Raw genomic sequence first — 22,094 nt, forward strand, 5'->3', positions numbered from 1 at the left:
CATTGCAAAAAAATTTAAAAATATAAAACAATCCCATTGAAAATATGAAATTTGGAAAACTTCTCAAAAACAAAACTAGCTTCCCTGATGACAACAGGGACATCCCTTGGGCCGAAGTGTACTTCTGTTCACATAGGGGACAACAGTGGTAATTCCCCAGTCTTAAGTTACGAGAGCTACCCAGAGATGCTGCTGCTTATGGATCTCACTGCCTCTGGTCCGTGTCACAATCCTCCCCATTGTTCTAAATTCTGTCCACTGCCACCTTCTCTTATTTGCACAGAGGGAGACAGGTATGCATGTACTTTAATCTTCTGGTCTACCTCTGCCCCCCACCAGACACTCCCTTAGCCAAAGTTAACTGCTACTGTCTTATCTTTACAGAACATCTACATGTTTATATAATCACAGTTCTATACCTGTAAAGAGCTGCCATTGACTTTTTTTTTTTTACAAAAATATGATTCCTTTTTTGTTTTGTGGATTTTGTTTGCTTGCTTTAATAACACTGTATCATGGAACATCCTCTGAGTTAATTGGTATGAATCTGTGGCAGACTTTATTATCCAAGAATGGCTACTATGTCCTGTTCCACATGCTTTTCCAGAACTTTCACATACCTGTAAAAATATGGATTCTCTCCCCTTTTGAACACCGGAGGGCCCCTCTGCCTTGACAAGGAGAATGCTGTGTGGCCAGGCTAGAAGGGATAATCCTCTCCCCTTCCCATTCCTCACCCTTCTCCTTCTCCCAGCTACCATGCTGTGCAGAAACCCAGGCCACCTTGAGAGCCCACATGTGGAAGTTCTGGCAGAAGGCATATCTTGCATAAGGCCTCAGGCCAATGACACTCATGTGAATAAGCCTTCAGAAGATTTCCAGAACCTGCCATTGAGTCCTCCTCAGTTTTTTTGTCTTCAACATGAGTTCTCAGATACCATGGCAAATCACCTCCACTATCCTTCCAGCCTGTTTTCCACAGTTCCAAACCCACAGTCCAAGAGTATAATAAATTTTTTTATTAGTAAGCGACGGGGAACTGTTATATGGCAATAGATAACTAGAACAGGATTAACTTGTCCCATGTGTGTGGTGGGGGGCAATGGGGATTAAACCCAGAGGCAGTCTACATCCAAGCTGCACCGCCCAGCTTATGTTTTGATTTATATAGCTTTAGCTATTATGTTACTTGGTGCATTCTTCCATGTCTTTTATAGGCAATATTCTATTTAGTTCACTAACAATGCCTTCCCTTGTCTGATATTAACACTGCCTCTTCTAACTTAATTTAGCTGCATATGTGTGGCATTCCTTTTTCCAATTCTCTTATTTTAAATATTTATTACTCTGTTTCTTGTAAGGTTTGTTCTAATCTGATCTTAAGTTTGTTTCTTGATAGGTAATTTGGTTCATTTATATTTAATATAATCACTAACAGTCTTGGAAAATTTAGCACATTTGTTTTAAATATCATCACTGATAAAATTTTTATTTTACTATCTCATTTATGCTTTCTATTTTCCTTTTTATATTTACTAGTACGATTAAATTTTAATTTATTCTCTTCTTCCCCTTACAAATTCAAAATGTTTCCACATTCCACTGGTAGTTATCTTTGTAAGCATGCCTTATCAAATACATATTTTATTATTTGTGGTACTGGGGATGGAACCCAGGGGCATTCTACCTCTGAGCGACACCCCCAGCCTTATTTTTTATTTATTTATTTTGAAACAGGGTCGTGCTGAGTTGCAAAGGGCCTAAGTACCTGAGGCTGTCTGCAAACCGCGATCCTCCGGTCTCAGCCTCCCAAATGCAGAGATTACAAGCGTGCACCACCACACCAAGCCCAAACACATATTTTATAAAAGATACCATTTAGCCGAGCATGGTGGTGCACGCTTGTAATCCCAGCATTCGGGAGGCTGAGACCGGAGGATCGCGGTTTGCAGACAGCCTCAGGTACTTAGTGAGGCCCTCTGCAACTCAGTGAGACCTGGTTTCAAAATAAAGAATAAAAAATTGGGCAGGGGGTGTAGCTTGGAGGTCAAATGCCTCTGGGTTCAATCCCCAAACCCGCAAAAAATAAATAAATAAAAATTAAAAAAATAAAAGATACCATTTACCTACCAAGTTACTCTCTTCCTTGATTCTTTCCCTCTACTCTGAGGTGTCTTAGACTATTTTACTTCGTAACCTCTTTCCCCAACCCCATCTCTAAACTTTTGCTGTGCTTCCTGTAAAGTGAGCCTCATTTATCTCGTCTTTATGAACATGCATAGCACATATTTCCTAACATCCCCTCATCATCCATGTATGTTCCATCGTGCACTCATCACGTTTTTCTTTCTGCTTTTCTCCTTTCTTGAAATCTCTATTCTTGTTCATTTGTTCAGTTAGAGTCCTCTTCATAATTCCTTCAGATGGGAGTATATGAATGATATATTCTTGGAATCCTCACATTTCTGCCTCTTACACATTGGCAGGGGAATGGTGCTTAGCTGGAGACACTTACTGAGCTGCTTCCTTTCTCTCAATTGGTACAGATAATCCTACTGTTCTGATGTCAGTTCTTTTCCACTTTTAAATCACTTCTGTGTGAAAGCTTGACATTTTTCTCTTTAGCCTTGAGATTCATGAATTCTGTCAGAATGTTTAGGTATATGCCTTTTTTCATCCTGCGTAGAATTTAATGAACACTTTTTACCTGCCAATAGAAGATTTTATTCAGCTCAGAAATTTTTCTTCTATTAAATTTGGCTTTTCCCTCGTTCGCTCTTACTAATATATTAGATCTCCCGGATCTGTCTTCACTCTTCCAGTAGTTACAGAATCAATTTAAGAGTTTGAAAAGGTAGATTAATGCCTTTCCTGAAAGTACTGGACCCTCACAGACACCAGCTTGATTGTCTGATATCTGGTATAGATGCCGTCTACATTGAAAGATAATAAAATACATGGATCTAATTATTACACATTGTAAACATGTTTGGAATGTCACAATGTTCTCCATGAATATGTAGTTACTATGTACCAACTAAAAACATGTCATTTACATGCTAGATAATTCACTCAAAATCAAGGATGACCTTTTCATTATATTTAAAAACATGCATTAATTGCGTGTACCTTTAAAAGAGTTTCTAAAAGCAATAGTTTGTAAAGAAACTTTAAAGTAAAACCTTCCTCTCCTCTCCTTGGCTCTCTAAGCCTGTCCCCAAAGTGACCTGCTGTTCAAGTTTTTTACAGAATCTTTCAGAAACTTTATTCATGTGTAACAGGAATAAAAACTATTTGTGGGGAATATTCATAGCTTCCTTCCTACTACTAACAAAAAATTTCAACATTTGCACCCTGACCACTTCCAACTTCTACATCCCTATCTCCCTACTGCCTTGTTACACGGATAAGACTCATCGGGGGAGGCAAGAGAGTTTTAAGAACCAAGACATTATATACATTTATATCAAAATGACCCAGAGCTATTCACTACAAAAGGTAAAAAATGGCAAAACAATACATGAGATCTAGTGCTGGCAGAGATGTCAAACAGTTTTGGTGAAAGGGGTAGAATAAGGAACATGGAACTGAGACTCTGAGGTATCTACAGGACATGAGAGGGTGTCAAAGAATACGTGGGGACAGCAGACAAAGTATTTGGATGTTATGTAATATAAGGCACAAGGGCTTCTTATCAGTTTTTTGTTTTGTTTTGTTTTTGTGGTACTGGGGGTAGTACCCAGAGGCTTTCTACCTCTGGGCTATACCCCCAGACCTATTTTTGGAAACAGGGTCTCACTAAGTTGCTGAGAGCCTCACTAAGTAGATGAGGCTGGCTTCGAACCTGTGTGATCCTCCTGTCTCAGCCTCCCAAGCGCAGGGATTACAAGCGTGCGCCACCATGCCAGGCTTCATATCAGTTTTTTGAGAATACAAATAAAGATCATGATTACTTTTACTGTCTTCTAAACATCACACTCCCTGAAGTTGGGTATTAGGGATCAGAACCTCCTCGTTCTGTGTTGTCTACAGATAGATACATATTCATCTCCCTAATGTACACAGATATGTACTTAAATGTACAGTCTCCTGAAGCTGAATCATTAGGAGCTCAGAGCCAATCACTATGTGTCAACATTACGTGTGTGTGTGTATATATATATATATATATATATATATATATATATATATACATACACATACACACAGATAAATATACATCTACCTACATACAGATATATACTTAGATGTATAGAATCTTAAGAGGATCAATCAACACATATCCTTTTAAAACACAAATGGAATCACATTGTGAGTAGCCTTTGTGGGGTGCGCACCATGCTTCTTTTTTCCTTAAAAATACAGATTGACTTTAATCCTGTCTACTTCCAAAATAAATTTTGATTTAGCTTAAATAAAACCACAGACACATTACCTAAAACTGTTAATATGACTTCAAGGACAAGAACCAAGAAATACAAGAGGCAAAGGAAAAACTATTCAGAAAGTCTAGTTCAGAAACTCATAAATGTAATACAAAATTAATAAGGTACTTTAAAAATAGATTCCTAAGAAACCAACTGCCAGAATATGTTTCTGAAGGGAAGAGATTAGTTTCACCTATGAAAAGACAGGACGATGAAAAATTTGGCCCAGAGCTCTAAGATAGTGAGCTCTTCTTGCTACATAGCCACATCCACTTCAGTCTTAGCAGAGAAAGTGAGGAGAGCTGCCATCAATCCTCACTTGTTTCTCTAAATAGTGAAACTGCAATAACCCAAAATGGTAAATATTTATGTATATTTACATAAATATTTACATAAAAATTTAAAGTATATTTTATTAGTTTTCCTACGTTCAGATGGATTAACAGGAACAAAGAAGCAAAACAGTGAGGTCCCCCTGCAAAGAACTGATTCAGAAAAACCTGGGCAAGTATCTGTCTCTCACAAAACTGTCAGCCCCTCCTGTGACCCCCTCCACACCTCCTCTCTCCAGTAAGTGAAAAACAGCAGATAGAATAATCCTTATAAGACTTCACTCAAAGTTTGGCTGCACTGAGTCAGATCCTATCAGTGTGAAGGATGGCAGTCCAAAGAAAGGAAATGTTAGCTGGGTGCGGTGGTGCACGCTTGTAATCTCAGCATTCGGGAAGCTGAGACAGGATTGCGGTTCATGGGCAGCCTCAGCTACTTAGTGAGGCCTTTGGCAACTCAGTGAGACACTGTTTCAAAATAAAAAATTAAAAAATAGGGCTGGGGGAATAGTTGAGAGGTAGAATGCCCCTGGGTTCCATCCCCAGTATTGCCAAAAAAAAAAAAAAAAAAAAAGGGAAATGCTTAATTCATCCATACTTCCAGTGGACTGGATTTCAGTCTTCCTCTCTTCCCCACTGCCTGTCACACTCCTGAGTGACGACGTACACAAAATGGATGATCCAGAAATCTGGTGTCAGCTCAGCAACCCATTCCGATGACCATCATCTCCATGTTGAGCCATAACCAAAATGTCGGTATGTCACTCTTTGTTGCTGTGGCAAAATGTCTGACAAGAACAATTTAGAAGAGGAAAGATCTATTCTGGCTTACAGTTTGAGGCTTCATGGCCATGCCCATGGTTGGCTGATTCCATTGCTCTGGGCCTAAGCTGAGGAAGAACATCAGGGCAGAAGGCTGTGGCGAAGGAAAGCTTCTCAGCTCTTTCCCAGGAAAGAAAAAGAACAAGATAGAGCCCCACTACACACACACTAACCTACTTCCTCCAGCATGCCCGCCTGCCTACTTCCCACCTCCTCCCCGTAGTCTATTCTTTACAAAATCATCAGATGGATTAACCCACTAATGAGGTCAGAGCCTCACCTCCAGCCCTGCTACACTGGGGAACATGTCTTTAACACATGAGCTTTCAGGGGTCTCCCAGATCCAAACTGTTAACATTTGGAATAACCTCATCTCTAGTATTTCAAATTCTGAAACTCTCCCTTCCTACAAACTTCTTCCACTTTCCCTCTGCCTTAAAACTTCTGAATATGTTCTCAAGTACATCTTCACGACTCACCTCCAATCCCCCAGTCCATGAGCCCTCTCTGGATTCCACTTGGCTTTGTCCCCAGGCTCTATCGCAAACAACCATTTCAACCTACAGCATCCTGAGTTCGACCTCCCTTCCCACATTGAACTCTTGCCGTACCTGGTTACCCATCACTAACCCTGGCACTATTCAGAGATTTGGTAGGCAGAAGATGGTCATCTCTCTAATGCTATGGGTCTTTCTGCTAAAATGTCACATTGTGGAGACATTGGGTTCTTCAAAATGCCCATCTTCAACATTCACCAAAATGTGGGGCCAATTTTTTTCAATAAATACCCCCACCCGCTTGCTCCATCTTATTTTGAAGTAAATCCCAACCATATAATTTTTTGTGTATATATTTCAACATGTTATTAAAAAGTAAACTCTTAAAACTATAACATTCCTTTAAAAAATATTCTTTGCCGGGCGTGGTGGTGCAGGCTTATAATCCCAGTACTTGGGAGGCTGAGACAGGAGAATCACACAGGTTTGAAGCCAGCCTCAGTTACTGAGGCTCTCAGCAACTTAGTGAGACCATTTCCAAATAAAGTACAAAATAGGTCTGGGAATATAGCCCGGAGGCAGAAAGGCCCCTGGGTTCCACCCCCAGTATCACACACACACAAAATAGTTCTTTAATTAAGTATCCAGTCAATGTTCATGCAGCCTATCTTTTATTGTTAGAGTGACTGTTTTTGCTGAACCAATAGCCAAGTAAGATCCACAAATTGCAAGTGGAATATGCATCTTAAGTCATGTTTAAGGCCTTCCTTCATCTGTGAGGTTTTCTTTTCTTTTTCTTTTTAAGAAATCATGTTGTTTAGGTTTCCCAGTCTGTATTTAATGACAGCATTTGACATATTCGGTACTCTTCTGTCTTCTGCAATTCCTATATAGATTGGTTGTGGGAGCCACAGTCTTAATCAGACTTAACACCCCAAGATAAATGTGTATTATCTCAGATTTGCATTTGTCTCCACCAGGCACCTAATGGCAGCATTATCAGGCTAAGACTCTCTTTTTACCCAATTCATGGTTTGAAGTTTTTCAGATTACCATTGGCAACATAATTCAGTATAATTTCAGCTAACCAAGATTTTTATTTCCCCTCTTGCTTTGCTCTTCTTTTTGCCAAGGCTACATATCTTGAAGTCTTCTGGAAGTGGCAAGGAAGGCAACATTATCTGGCTCATCCCATCACCACGAAGACGAAGCCTGTCAGAATGCTAGCTTTATGAGGTGTCACCAGTCCCCAAGTCTGCTTTGTCTTCTGCTCCTCTATCTCAAACTCAAAGTGAGTTTGCAAAGCTTCCTCTAGGTGATTTCATTATGCCTTTTGCAAATGTTCCTACTAACCTAGGAACTATGGGGTGTTCTTAGGGTGTTTTAAATGTCTTCATCCAGCATTTTGTTTCCCCAACTTCCCCAGCAGGAGGATCAGAGTATACAACTACAAAACATACATGAAATACACATACCTGTTCTAAATAGATGTAACAGTGCCAGATATATATTGACTCATGAATTTCCTTCCACCGGCACCAACTGAGCTAGGCCATGACATTTGAGCATTGACTTGTCCTGAGTCATAAGAGATGCTATTTACACTTTTTGTTTTGTTCAGAGGGGATCCCAAATTTCTCCAAAATTCACAAGTGAAGACAACATTATAGAACATCTTTTTGTGTGTGTGGTGCTACTGGGGGTGGAACCCAGAGGCTTTCGACCTCCGGGCTATACTCCCAGCCCTATTTTATATTTTTATTTTGAAACAGGGTCTCACTAAGTTGCTGAGAGCCTCACTCAGTAGCTGAGGCTGGCTTCAAACCTGCGCGATCCTCCTGACTCAGCCTCCCAAGTGCGGGAACTACAAGCGTGCGCCACCACGCCCGGCTTTAAAACATCTTTTTAAATAGAACTTCATTTGTTCTACCACTGGTGGTAACAAAACACAATCTACTTGCCTAAAGAAAAGGTGTGAAAACAAATGAAGGTTATATATACATGGTTTCATAGCTTGCCAGCTTGCCATTTAAAAGAACATTTTCACCTGATGCCTTTAAATCCACAGGAAAGAAAGCATATTCAACACTTTGTGATACCTCACAAACAAGTAAACAAGTGATCAAGCCACACCCCATTTCTTCACCCTGATCACATCCTGCAGTAGGTCTTATACCTGACCAAAGATGGAACTACTGATGGGTTACTTCTGTCACTTCTCTCCCCTAAATTGTAGAGGGAGAATTGAATTCTTTACATTAAGAAACTTGTTTAAGCCAGGTGTGGTGGCGCATGCTTGTAATCCCTGCACTTGGGAGGCAGAGACAGGAAGATCTCGCTGGTTTGAAGCCAGCCTCACTGGCTTAAGAGACCCTGTTTCCAAATAAAAATATAAAAATAGGTCTGGGAGTATAGCCCGGAGGTAGCTACCAAAAAAGAAAAAAGAAAGAAAGAAACTTGTTTATAGTTTTTGCAGTACCAGAGATTGAACTCTGGGCATTGTACCCCCCAAGATATACCCCTAGCACTATTTTTTATTTTTTATTTTGATGCAGGGTCTCACTAAGTTGTGGGGGACTTCACTAAGTAGCTGAGGCTGTCCACAAACCATGATCCTTTCTCAGCCTCCCAAGTATTGGGATTACAAGCTTTTGCCACCACATCGGGCTCTAAAACTAAATAACTTCTAATAAGTAAGTCAAGATTGCTAGAAGAGATGCTCCAGAACCTAAGGAAATTATTGACCATATACTCAAAACATACAAAAGCCACAAACTTGAAGTGGTTAAGCTTTTTCCAATAAAGTCATTTAGATATTTTGAGCAGGAGAGCAAAATTCAAATTCATAATCTCCAAAATAATTAAGTATCCCCCACCTCCAATGCTTCCACATAGTTCTTTCTTCTTCTTTTGTGGTACTGGGGAGGGAACTCAAGGACATTCTACTTCTGAGCTACTATCCCCGCCCTCAGCCCTATTTTTAGTTTGAAAACTAAGTTTGAAAACTAAGTTTGAAAACTAAGTTGCAGAGGGCCTAAGTTGCTGAGGTTAGCCACCAACCTGCAATCCTCTTACATCAGCCTCTCAAGGACTGGGATTACAAGTATGCACCACCATGCACTACTCAGTTCATTTCTAAACAAATTTCAGACTCTCAAACATAGACAAATTTACATCTTCTGGCCTGTTTTACTAGCTTTTAACTTTAAATCGTATACACCATATATGGAGCTTCTGCACACAGACATGACCAAAAGATAAGTTAGCAAGTTAATATGCAAATATATTTTCTAAGCAGTACCACCAGAAATAACTTCAAAGCCTAATTTACTAATGGCCACAATTAAGTCATCATATCAGAAGTGATTCCATTAGCATTTAAGTCATCAACTGAAAGTCCATTTCATCAGCCATGTTAGTTACTAAGATCCCTTGGATATTTAAAGTTAAAACACATACAACTGTTATTTCCTTTTTATTATTCCTAGTATGTGGAAGTCATCAACAAAGACTAAAAGGAATGTATCAAGAATTAATGTTCAAATTACTTGCATATCACAACAAAAATGATATGGCATAAACTTACTATTCATTCTCCTAATATCCATTCTTTTTTCACTCTGATAACATCCAAATTTTAGCTGAACATATGTAATAAATAATTTCCCAGTCTCCTTTACACCTAGATGTGACCACCTGTCTAAATTCTAGCCAGTAGGATGTAAACAGAAGTAGCCTATGGCAGTTTCCAAAAATCATTTTTAAAACCACTATCACTTGCCCTTTGCTCCCTTCTTCTTTGTCCTCCCTCTCCAATAGAATATAGATGTGATGGTTAGAGCTTTTTAGCTACTTGTCTTGGCCTAAGAAAAGGAGGGTCACACCCTTGGTATGACAGAGTAGATAGCTCAAAAGATCCTAGACCCTAAAAAAAACTTCACGGAAAAGTACATTCCCATCAGTCCTGGACTCTTTACCTCTGGAATTTTATTTTGAGAGAAACTTTAACGTTTGCCTCTGGTATCTGGGTTTTCCCAAAATACCAGTTTTGTTTGGATAAAGAAAGAAGGCAGTTCCATAAATGGTAGATTTCCGTGGACATATGCTGTGTAGCCACATATAACCCAGGAGGGGACATTACTGCTTTTTAAGTAACTATTCCTGCTCTTAGGAGAGATGCAGTTGCTCTGTATTAGGAATAAGAGAAGCCAGGTTGGAGTTGTATCTCTGCCACTAACTGGCAAACCACATAACCTCTCTAATCTTTTATGTTTTCATCCATTAAATTAGGATAGCACTATCTATGCAATAAAATTCTCTTGAGATTTAAAATATAACATATATAAAAGTGTTCCAGAGTAAATCACTGTACATATAAGAATTCATAAGAATAGTTAAAATATACTTGTATAGAAAACCTTTCTGTCTCACATGATTATCCTAAGAAATACTCCATAAATATTTGTTGAATAAATAGTTAAAGTCTTTGTTAAATGAGTGAATTATTCTTTTCAGCCAAATTAGGTTCAAAGGTTCTTAATTTTATTTAAAGTATCACTTGAATCTGGACGTGGTGACCCACACCTGTAATCCCAGTACCTGGGAGGCTGAGACAGGAGGATCACAAGTTTAAAGTCAGTGCTTGGTAATTAAGTGAGAATTTGTTTCAAAATTAAAAAAAAAAATAAATAAAACAGGACTGGAGTTGTAGCTCAGAGGTGGACACCCGGGTGCAATCCCCAGTACCACACACACACACACACACACACACCAAAAAACAAAAACAAAAGAAACCCACACAATTAAATAAAGCACTATTTGAGTCCCTAAACAGACACAATTCTTAATTTTGATGTTGGTTAAAAGATACAAGGGTATAAAGAAAGAAGCCTTAGCTCATCATTTATCTTGTTTAAAAGTAGACCCCTATTTGCTCCAGCAAAATAAACTGCAATAAAATTTGTAGTACAGAAATGAAACCTCTACAACCCTTTTCTCCTGAAATCACAAAGTTACATGCAAAAATACTGTTGAATTTAAGCCACTAAACCTACCACATCACACGAAGGATTTCTTCACACTGGACTGTGGCTAAAGCATTTTATTAAATTAAGTGTGTAATTTGCAAGTGTTTTCATAAGAAATTTTCAAAGCAATGTTATAAACATTTTCAATAAAAAAGTACAGAATTAACAGCAAAATTACATTTCCTTTATAGTACAAATAAAAACATTTTGTTTCTGATATACTGTCTGAATTTTTTATAGTATATTCTCCAACTGGTAACTACAATGTTATATTTTAATGAGAAATCTCAAGTTAATCAATCATTTGCTAATAACAGGTTCATCATTTGGACCATAAAGTCAATTGCTCAACTTTAAGGAAAATAATAAACCTTGTCTTCACTTATCATGAAGTTATAAAAGGCTCTTCAGGATGCAGTTGTGTCCTAGCCTCTTTCTCTATTCAATTCTGTAGAGGCATTAAGTAATACTGTAAACTTGAATTACATTTCAAAAATAAGCACCATTAACATACATTCTCCATAAACTTACTTTACCTTTTAATGATACTTTTGGCCACACAAACATCTAAATCTGTTTTCTTTACATATAAATAAAAATAAGCAATATTTAACCACTACACAGAAACATCAAACTTCACCCTCATTGCACAAGTAAAAAGCACTTAGAAAAAGCACTTGGAAAAAACAGCACACGTTATTTTTGTCTTTTTTATGCATTTTGTCATTTTCTTAAATTGAGAGCAGTTAAAACATTGTCAAAGCAATTTCCTGAGTTTCAAAAGTTTCCAATTTCCAGCTCAGAAATAACTAATCTTGTCATTTACATTTGTCCTTTTTCTAAGCATATAAAAACACTAGATTTAAAAAGAAAAAGACCAAAATAAAATGAGAGAAACCCATCCAAAAGAATTGTAAGCTTTTCTTAGCAAAATATGTCAGAATACACAAAACACTTGAGAATCACAATTTCTACTATATAATATATACTATAAAGGCCACAGAATTACAAATAATATGGAAATGCTAATACATCTTAGAAATTTCAACCTGAAAATAACAGAGATATATGAACAGCAATAAATGGATGAAAACACGCTTCCATGTCTCACACTGGAACAGGAGATGGACGGACTGAAAACTGCTAGAAAGTCACCTTTGCCCAGCTGTGTTTCCACGGTTTGCCTTTTTCTCTTTTCTCTGGTAGATACTTGGTAAGATACTACTGAATGAATTTAAATGTTACTAAAACTTTTCAAATATCTTAAAATACTAAGTTTACAAAGAGCTCTTCTAATGAGTCGCATACTGGTACAAATATACCAATATATGAAAACTTCTATAATTCCCAAACTATCATTACCTCTGGCATACAGGATTTTCAAAAGAAGAGGAGGGATTAAAATTTTTCCTCTCATAATTATGTGTTGCTTAAACTACGCTAGACAATAGAGTAGAAAAAGTTTCTTAACTGCTTAGGCAGTTTAGGATTAGACAACTTCATAAAAATATATATGATGCTCAAACTCTGCTTGTACATTTATGAATAATAATTCTAACATACTACCAGATTTACCAAAATAAGATGTAAAATTGAAGTACTGATACAGTAGAAAACATAGCTTCTTTCACTTGGTTTCTACCCACAGAATACTGTAACTCCACTGCCTTTGATCACTGCCTTATTAATATAATAATAATAATAATAATAATAATAGTAATAATAATTATAACACAAGCATTCTAAAGTGTTATCTTTTTAAATCAGGTGAGAAAGTATAAAAACACAGAAAGTGAGTGTGCAGCTATACACACTACAGTAACTCCAGATTTTACTGTTTTTCATCTTTTTCTTAAATCATATTTAAACATAGGAATATTTTTATTTCATTAACTACAATTATAACTTTGTAGTAAATTGTCAAAAGGAACTGCTTCATTCTTAATGTATACAATTCTTCTAAACATTACAAAAAGTGTGCTAAACTATTGGTATGTTTCTTAACAAATTATAAACATGAATAACACTTTAACACCAGTCATTAATCATTTCTAAATAATAAACACATATTCTTATTTTTGTGAAAATAAAATTCAATGATAAAGCTCTTCTTTTAAAACCATGGACTGATGATATATAAAAACACATGGTTTTGAGTTTACCATTAAAATGCTCTTTTGAGAAACCATTCAGTATTTCAGGATTCTTTCAGTGACAGCACAATCCTATAATTCTTTTCCAAATGATATTTTAAGCTAAACAAAAAGCAAACAATTGTTTGCTAATATTATATAAAAATACTCTATCCAAAATCAAAATTATCATCCTTTACCACATTAATCCTGCATAAAGGAAATTATAATTTACACATTAACAGGACTCATTAACTAACCAAACAACAGAAATCAATGAAAGGTTCCTTTCAGAAAGTTGACACTTCTTCAAAATAAAAGCAAAATTCTTTTAAATTATACAGACTCCCTTGATGATTATATAAAAAATGTTTTTTGATTTAGCAGAATTTTGACCTACTATAGCTAGAAATGACATGCCTCAAATATAAAATATAGAAATTTAGTACTGTCTGAAACATCACTTACTGAGACAGTTCTAGGAGTTCTGTAAAGCAGCAACACGTGGTAGACATCTAACCATTTGTCCCCAGAAAACTGTTCTGCCTATGGAAGGTGTCATTGCAAGATAATCTCAGGCCCAACTTTCCTCATGGAAAACGCAAACATACGAAACAGAACAGAACAGAACAGAACAGAAGGTGAGAGATCAAGATAACATACAAAGCAGAAGAGAGTACAACAACCTATCGTCCTTTCTAAGAACATGGCAAAATGAAGTGATTTTATGTGTTTGGCTTTGAAAGCAACAAGCATTCAAGTGTTTTTGCTAGATCACTTTCATTCTTTCCCACTAGTATTTCATTTATATAAGCCTCTAAAGGGCATAAACCGGTCTCAAACCACATTACCATTCATAGATGCCTTTAGGCATTCTAAATGACAAACACTAATATAAACATAGCATTTTCTCTTTGAGAAAGAATTACAAGAACTTCAAACTTTAAAACTGTAGCTGATGATTTTCTTAGACACTGTAATTAATAAAAATTATCTTTAATATTTTAATAGGTAACATTATTTGGCATTTGATTCAGTAAAAAATTAAACTTCTCTTGAATTTTGAAAACCATTATAATTTTTTCTTTTAAGTGGACACTGTTTCTAAGAAAAGACATATTTAGAGCAGACTTGATTGGATTACTGCAAAGAAAACTAGTTTTAATCTACAAACCTTCACATTTCTAAATCAAGGACATTTAGTTTACTTTAACATGACTTTCAAGCACCCTGGTTTAATTTCAGAGAACCTGTGGAAATGAGAAAAAAATTGCTTTAAAAATAAAATTTCAAAGTTGGCTAAGAAATATATCTTTTAATTAATTTCAAGAGCCTATGCATACTATTTGCAGTCAAAGCACTCAACTTTATTAATACTAATACCAATTTCTATGTTTACATTCTTTTTAATCTATTGTCAAAACAAACAATCTCCTAACGCTAGGGGTTACCCTGAAGTCAACACAACTGGAGCTTTTTCAAAACCTCTCAAGCCTTTATGAATTTGACCTTCATGAAGGAGAGTCCTGTATAAAGGATAAGACTGTTTCTGTGCATTAAGAAAGCACCAACAAGAAAAATTTTGATGCAGCCGGTGAGTCTGGTTCATCCGGCCATGCCATACTTCCAGTGCTAGTCTCTAAAACAGATCATCAATCTCAGAGTAGTCACGTTCTGCTCTAAGTACTCCTTTTGTAAAAACATCTGAAAATGTAGCCTGTTTTCACACTCAGAATGCTACAATGCAGCCAAATAATTTTATTTATTTATTTATTTATTTATTTATTTATTTATTTATTTATTTATGGTGGTACTGGGATTCCTGGAAACCCTTCTACCTCCAGGCTACACTCCCAAACACCTATTTTTTATATTTTTATTTGGAAACAGGGTCTCTTAAGCCAGCGTGGCTGGCTTCGAACCTGGCAATCCTCCTGTCTCCGCCTCCCAAGCGCGGGGATTACAATCATGCGCCACCACGCCCAGCTAAGTAATATTTTATTACATGGCAGAAACAAAATAAGCTGCCCTGACTAAAACTAGAAGGAAGAGTTCAGAGTACACATCCTCAAGGAATCTACTCATTAGCAGAACTCTAATTCTGGACTTATCATTTTCTATTATTTAGTAATGACCACAATAAAAAGTTCATTTTTTGTGTGTCAGCAAAAATTATTCACGTCACATATCTTATAAAGAAATAAAAATTAGTAGTAACTGAAACATTTCTGCTAAAATTGAAACACATCCAAACTAAAACTATATTTCAGCAAATGTCAACCAATTTCATCTCAAAATATAGTTTTCCTTTCAAAAGAATACTTAAATACACCTTAATCATGATATATAGAACCTAGTTATATGGAGGAATGTGTTTATTCACTTTAGATTTTTTTTTTTTTTCAGTACTGGGGATGGACCCAGGGGCATTCTACCTCTGAGTGACACCCCCAGCCCTAATTTTTTATTCTTTATTTTTGAAACAGGGTCTCACTGAGTTTCAAGTGGCCTCACTAAGTAGATCTTCCAGTGTCCACCTCCCGAATGCTGGGATTACAAGCGTGCACCACCATGCCCGGCTCACTTTAGAATTTTACAGTTATGATGGTTTTATCAGATGATTACTTACAACAAACGTTTTTCTTTTTTCTTTTATTTCTGGTTTATCACTAACATAAATCTAGCAGAGAAAAGTTATATAACACTTTAAGCATGAACCTGTGGCTGGTTAAGTTTAATTACTCTGACAAACAGTTTTGAGCATACTATTAGTGGTTATCTGGCTACATACTGGCATTGTCATGATTGATACCAGAACCTATACCCACCTGAAGTTATGGCTTGTGAGGTACTTAATGACGGCTGGTTTTATGCGAGCAACTCCTCCCTGGCTATGGTTTCCTCTTCCCGTAATCACAGAAAGATAGGGCTTACCTCCATTCTGCTTGAATTCTGTTGCAACAGAATTGGAAGATTAAAACCATTTCTTACATTTTCAACAAACATCTTAGCTACTCAAATGCATATCAAGTTGTTTTCATGGAGATTTATGTTTTTTACCTACAAAAGGTCCAAAATTAATATTTTAAATTGTTGATTTTAAAACACACAGCCTAACAGCAAACTGTCCATCTAAAGACTTAAGTGGGATATTTTTCACCTCTAAAGAGAATTCCATGCATCACCAGAAATTCTCTCTGAAATAATGCTAATAAGAGTAACAATATTAATTATGCCTAGCAATAATACACATGGAGTAAGGCACAGGTGTGTGTGTGTGTGTGTGTGTGTGTGTGTGTGTGTGTGTGTGTGTGTTTTGCACTGGGGATTGAAACGGGGCATTCAAATTTCAAGCTATAACCCAGCCCTATTTTTTATTTTTATTTTGAAACAGGGTCTCACTAGGCTGGTGGGGCTCCTGTTTCAGCCTCCAAATTATTGGAATTACAGGTATGTACCACCACGCCCAGCTCAGGCACTTTAAATGACTTACACTTGTTAATTAAGAATCTTCACAACAATCCTATTAATTAAATACTCTAAAGCCAGCTAGCTTTAGCCTGAATCACAGCTCTGAAAATAAGTGACTATGTGACTATGGACAAATTTACTTAGCCTCTCTCTCTGTGCCTGTTTCTTCATCAGGAAAATGATATAATAGCAGTAATTACTTTACAGACTATACTGCAGAAACAGCTATTAGCAAATCCACTGATTACAGCATGGAGTGTAGTCCTGTTACAGATGATTAATAATTAACTTAATAAACTCTTCCTTATAGATAATTCTTAAAATACTGAATAAGCTTGAGAGTCTTGAAAGACTATAGTCTGAAGTTAATAACAGTTCTAACAGACTAACAATAACAAAAATCTGTCATGAGCCAGGCATGGTGGTGCACACTTGTAATCCCAGCATTTGGGAGGCTGAGACTGGAGGATCACAGTTCTCAGACAGCCTCAGCTACTTAATGAGGCCCTCTACAACTTAGTGAGACCCTGTTTCAAAATAAAGGATAAAAAATAAGGCAGAGGGTGTAGCTCAGAGGTCAGATGCCCCTGGGTTCCATTCCCAGACCCATCAAAAAAAAAAAAAAAAAAGTCATGATAGTTGATTTAATGAACTTAATAAATATTTGTTCCACTGGGCGTGGTGACACACGCTTGTATCCCAGCATTCGGGAGGCTAACAAGAGGATTGCAGTTCCTGGACAGTCTCAGCTACTACTTAGTGAGGCCCTTTGCAACTCAGTGAAATACTGTTTCAAAATAAAGAAAAAATACTGCTGGGGATGTAGCTGGAAAGTAGAATGCCCCTGGGTTCCATCCCCAGTACCGCAAAAAATAAAAATTAAAAAAAAAATAAATATTTGTTCCTTATTCACAAATAGCCCAAACTTTGTTTTTTAGCATAAAATACATATTTATAAGCATTCCGTATCTGCTCATTAAGTCACGCCAATAAATCAGTAGAACCACAAACAGATGGTTTTCAAGTTTCATCTCCAAGGCAATATTTACCTTAGAATTTTAAAAGAAATTTTTTAAAGGACATGTTGCTCTTGCATTTCTAAATCCTTATCTTTGCTTAAGATTTCTGATTTTTCGCTAATCCATAGCCATTACTCAAGCACTATGTTGTTCCTCTGGGTGCTACTCACACTAGGATATCCACATCATGAAAAGGGTTTGCACTACACACTTATAATTCATGAATTGTTGTTTAGGTTGTTACATCACAAAAGTTTACTTACAAAGTATAAAGATTTAGATCTCTTAACAAACCATAATTCTCTACCATAATTCCTTTGCTGCCACTCCCCTGATGAATTACTTCTGTCACCAATATCACCTGGCCTTTCTATAGTTCATTTGTTGCCCTGAAAATACTGGCCAGGTGATTCACATGCCTCAAATAAAGTAGGAGTTCAAAGGATATTTCTTGTATAAATCACAGTATTACACTTCCCAAATTATGGACTGTTACTGTTTGTTACCTTTTTTTTTTTTTTTTTTTTTTTTTGGTGGTACTGGAGGTAGAACCCAAAGGCTTTCTACCTCCGGGCTATACTCCCAGACCTATTTTTATATTTTATTAGAAACAGGGTCTCACTAAAGTTGCTGAGAGCCTCACTAAGTAGCTGAGGCTGGCTTTGAACCTGTGCGATCCTCCTGTCTCAGCCTCCCAAGAGCGGGGATTACAAGTGTGCGCCACCATGCCCGGCTGTTTATTTCCTTTGAAAGAACTCTTTAACTCATGTGTCCAGCATACTCCAGACTGCTTACTATTTCAACTGCAAATATTTCAGTATGTATTTCAAAAAGGGCTCCTTTTAAAAACATAACCACAAGCCGGGTGTGGTGGCGCATGCTTGTAATCCCAGCACTCAGGAGGCCGAGACAGGAGGATTGCACAGGTTCAAAACCAGCCTCAGCTACTTAGTGAGGCTCTGTTTCCAAATTAAGTATAAAATAGGTCTGGGAGTATAGCCCGGAGGTAGAAATGCCCGAGTTTCACCCCCAGTACCACCAAAAAATAAAAAATAAAAAATAACTACAAGGCCGAGCACTGTGGCATGTGCTTGCAATCTCAGTACATGGAAGGCTGAGACAGAAGGATCACAGGTTTGTGGCCAACCTCAGCAACGCAGTGAGGCCCTCAGTAACACCGTGAGACCCTGTTTCAAAATAAAAAGGAAGACATGACTATGAGTGTATCTCAGAGGTAGATGCCTCTGGGCTCAGTCCTCTATAACACACACACACACACACACACACACACACACACACACACACACACACACACACAACCAAGCACAATGATACAAACCTGTTAGCCTTGCCTTGCTACTCAAGAGGCTAAGGGAGAATGATCGCTTGAACCCAGGAGACCATAAGCCCCTATCCCAAAATAATAAAATGAATGACCACAAAATCACCATCTTAGAAAATTAATAGTTTCTTAATATCTTTAGTTTCTAAAAATCTTTCCTGAGTATCTAATAAGTTTTTAAAGTAATTTGTTTGAATCAAGGTTAAAATAAGTTCATACACTGCATTTGACTGGGTTTTGTTTTGAACGGAGGCTCTGGGGATTGAATGGCAATTAAATAGCCAATACATTTCTTAAGTAACTTTTAATCTAAATGTTTTCCATCCCTTTGTGGTTTTCCTTAAAATTTATTGGGAAAATTAGATCATTTATCCTAGATTTTGACAATCTGAAATTTGCTGATTATATCCAATGGTGCTGTTTAACATGTTCCTCTATCCCCTATGAATCTCTAAAAATATTAGTCAAATCTAAAAGCTTGATGTATGGGCAAAAATACTTTGTAGGTAGTGATACGAATTCCAATCACAGCACACAAGATCCAGATATCTCTACTTTATTTATCCCCAATTTTGACAATCCTTTGGTGTAACAACTAAAAGCAGAGCCACAGATTTTTTTCCCTTGAAAACACTTCTACTCAACAATAATACCATCTGGTGGTGATTGATGAAAACTACAAGCTCACACTGGTCACAGCATACACAAGATGGGCTTTAAGTTCCAGAAAGGAATTTATGAAAGGGTATCTTGGGTCTCAACAACTTACACTGAGAAAACTATTAATCTTTTTTTCTTAATTTTTGAGATAAAATTCACATAACAAAACTCACCTTTTTTTGGTACTGGGGAATGAACCTAGAGGCTTTCTCTCTATGCAAGGATTAGTGGTATAGTGCACAATCTAAGTTGCTAAAGGTCTTGGTAAATGGCTGGCCTCAAACTGCGATCCTCCTGTCTTGGCCTCCCAAGTACTGGTACCACAGGTGTGCCACCATACTGAGCTCCTCACCATTGTTTTAAGTGTACAATTCAGTAGGGTTTAGTATATTTACAATGTTATGCAACTAACATCACTAATTTCTGAACATTCCTTCATCTCAAAAAGAAATTCTGCACCTATTAGCAGTCATTTCCAATCTCTCCTTTCCATCCCCAGAAACCACTAACCTACTTTCTTTCAGACTTTATGGATTCCCATTCAGATATTTCACATAAATAGAATCATATAATATGTAGCCTTTTATATTAGAGATTCTGTCACATAGCATGTTTACAACACCCATCTATTCTATACCATGTATCAGCACTTCATCCTCTTCATGGATGAATAAAGTTACACTGTTTGGATCTTCATTTTGTTTACACACACACACACACACACACACACACACACACACACACACACAATTATTCAGTGATAAGAAAAAATATTGCCACTTCAAAAACACAGATAAATCTGAAAGGCATTAAGACAAATACAAATATGATCTCACTTAAATGTAAAATCTTAAGAGTTGAACTCACGAAAAAAAGAGCAAAGTAATGGCCAGGGACTGGTTTTGGGGAAATGGTAAGATGTAGGTTAAATGGTTCTTTCAGCTGTAAGAGTAAGTTCTCGAGATCTCTTGTTAATAAGTCTGCATTATGGCTGGGTGTGGTGGCACATGCTTGTAAATCCACTAACTGGGAGGCTGAGACAGGAGGATTGCAGTTACTTAGGCCATCTGCAACTTAGTGAGACCATTTCAAAGTAAAGAATAAAAAATAGGACTGGGAGTGGGCATGGTGGCACATGCTTGTAATCCTAGTCCTTGGGAGGCTGACAGGAGGATCACGGTTCTTAGACAACCTCAGCAACTTAGTGAGGCCTTCTGCAACTTAGTGAGATCGTATCAAAATGAAGAATAAAAAATAGGGCTGGGGGTGTAGCTCGGAATTAGAATTCCCCTGGGTTCAATCCCCGTACCACACACACACACACACACACAAAGACTATTATGTACTTGAAATTTGCTAAAAGAGATCTTATGTATTCTTACTATATATACACATGCACAGAAAAAATGGTGACTAGAGGAGGTATGGATGTCCTGACTGTAGTACTCATGTCACAGTGAATACACGTATCAAATCATCACATGGAATACACTAAAAACATAAATTTACTGGTAAAAAAATGAGAGGAATACCTTTACTCAGTCATATACTTAAAAGTTATTGGAGTACTGAATGAAAAGCACAACACACAATGATGATTCAGTTATCATTACTTTCTCAATTTTTGGCCCAAAAGACAAACATTTAATGATCAATTATATAACAAGCATGGTGGCACATGCCTATAATCCTAGTACTTAGAAGGCTGAGACAGGAGGATCACAGATTTAAGACCAGCCTCAGCAAACTAGCAGAACCCTGTTTCAAAACAAAAAAGGGATAGGGGAGTAGCTCAGAGTTAGCTTTGACCCCCTGGATTCAATCACCAGAACCACAAAAATATAACTAAAATTATTAATGACATGAGTTTTTAAAACAATGTATTAAGCAAGAGTATTAGAAGCTATTAACAAAGAGACTCATCAGCATGAGAGTCCAGAAAGACTGTGTAGTTAAAGATACAGAAAAAAGGAAGAACAAAGCATGAGGTGAGACCAGAGAGGAAGGCCAAGACACATTATGTAAGGACTCTGAAATTTGTCCTAAACTCAACATGGTAACCTGCACTTTCTTATCATAAAGCTGAGTATTTCTATAAGTATGTTTACTGTCATTTACCTCACTAGGTGGTAAATTCAAGAGGAGATATGCCTTTTTAACTGCTTTACCCTAGATGCCGAGAATATAGAAGATAATCAAATATTTATAGAATATAAATGACTATAAATTCATCCTCTATAGAGACTACCTTCTTATATAGTATTTCTATATACTTGAAGAGTTTTTCTTTTCTCCAGATTAAATAATAATATACTTAACATTTTCTCTTTTCTAGTCTTTACAGTTGTTTTCTAGATTTTCTCCAATA

The 22,094-nt window shown here is 36.9% G+C and overlaps 1 protein-coding gene across 1 annotated transcript in view; it reads right to left on the minus strand.

Annotated features, from left to right (window-relative positions):
* Positions 1-14,438: 14,438 nt before the first annotated feature.
* N4BP2 (NEDD4 binding protein 2) overlaps positions 14,439-22,094 on the minus strand; it is a gene marked incomplete at both ends in the record, with an annotated part of 63,522 nt that continues 55,866 nt past the window's right edge. Inside the window, 2 exons of the mRNA XM_080697430.1 lie at positions 14,439-14,484; positions 16,063-16,186. Of these exons, the coding sequence (XP_080553556.1) occupies positions 14,439-14,484; positions 16,063-16,186 (170 nt within the window). The remainder of the gene's footprint in view (positions 14,485-16,062; positions 16,187-22,094) is intronic.

The sequence above is a fragment of the Muscardinus avellanarius genome, assembly GCF_963383645.1.
Source record: "Muscardinus avellanarius genome assembly, chromosome: 6".
Taxonomy (NCBI): Eukaryota; Metazoa; Chordata; class Mammalia; order Rodentia; family Gliridae; genus Muscardinus; species Muscardinus avellanarius.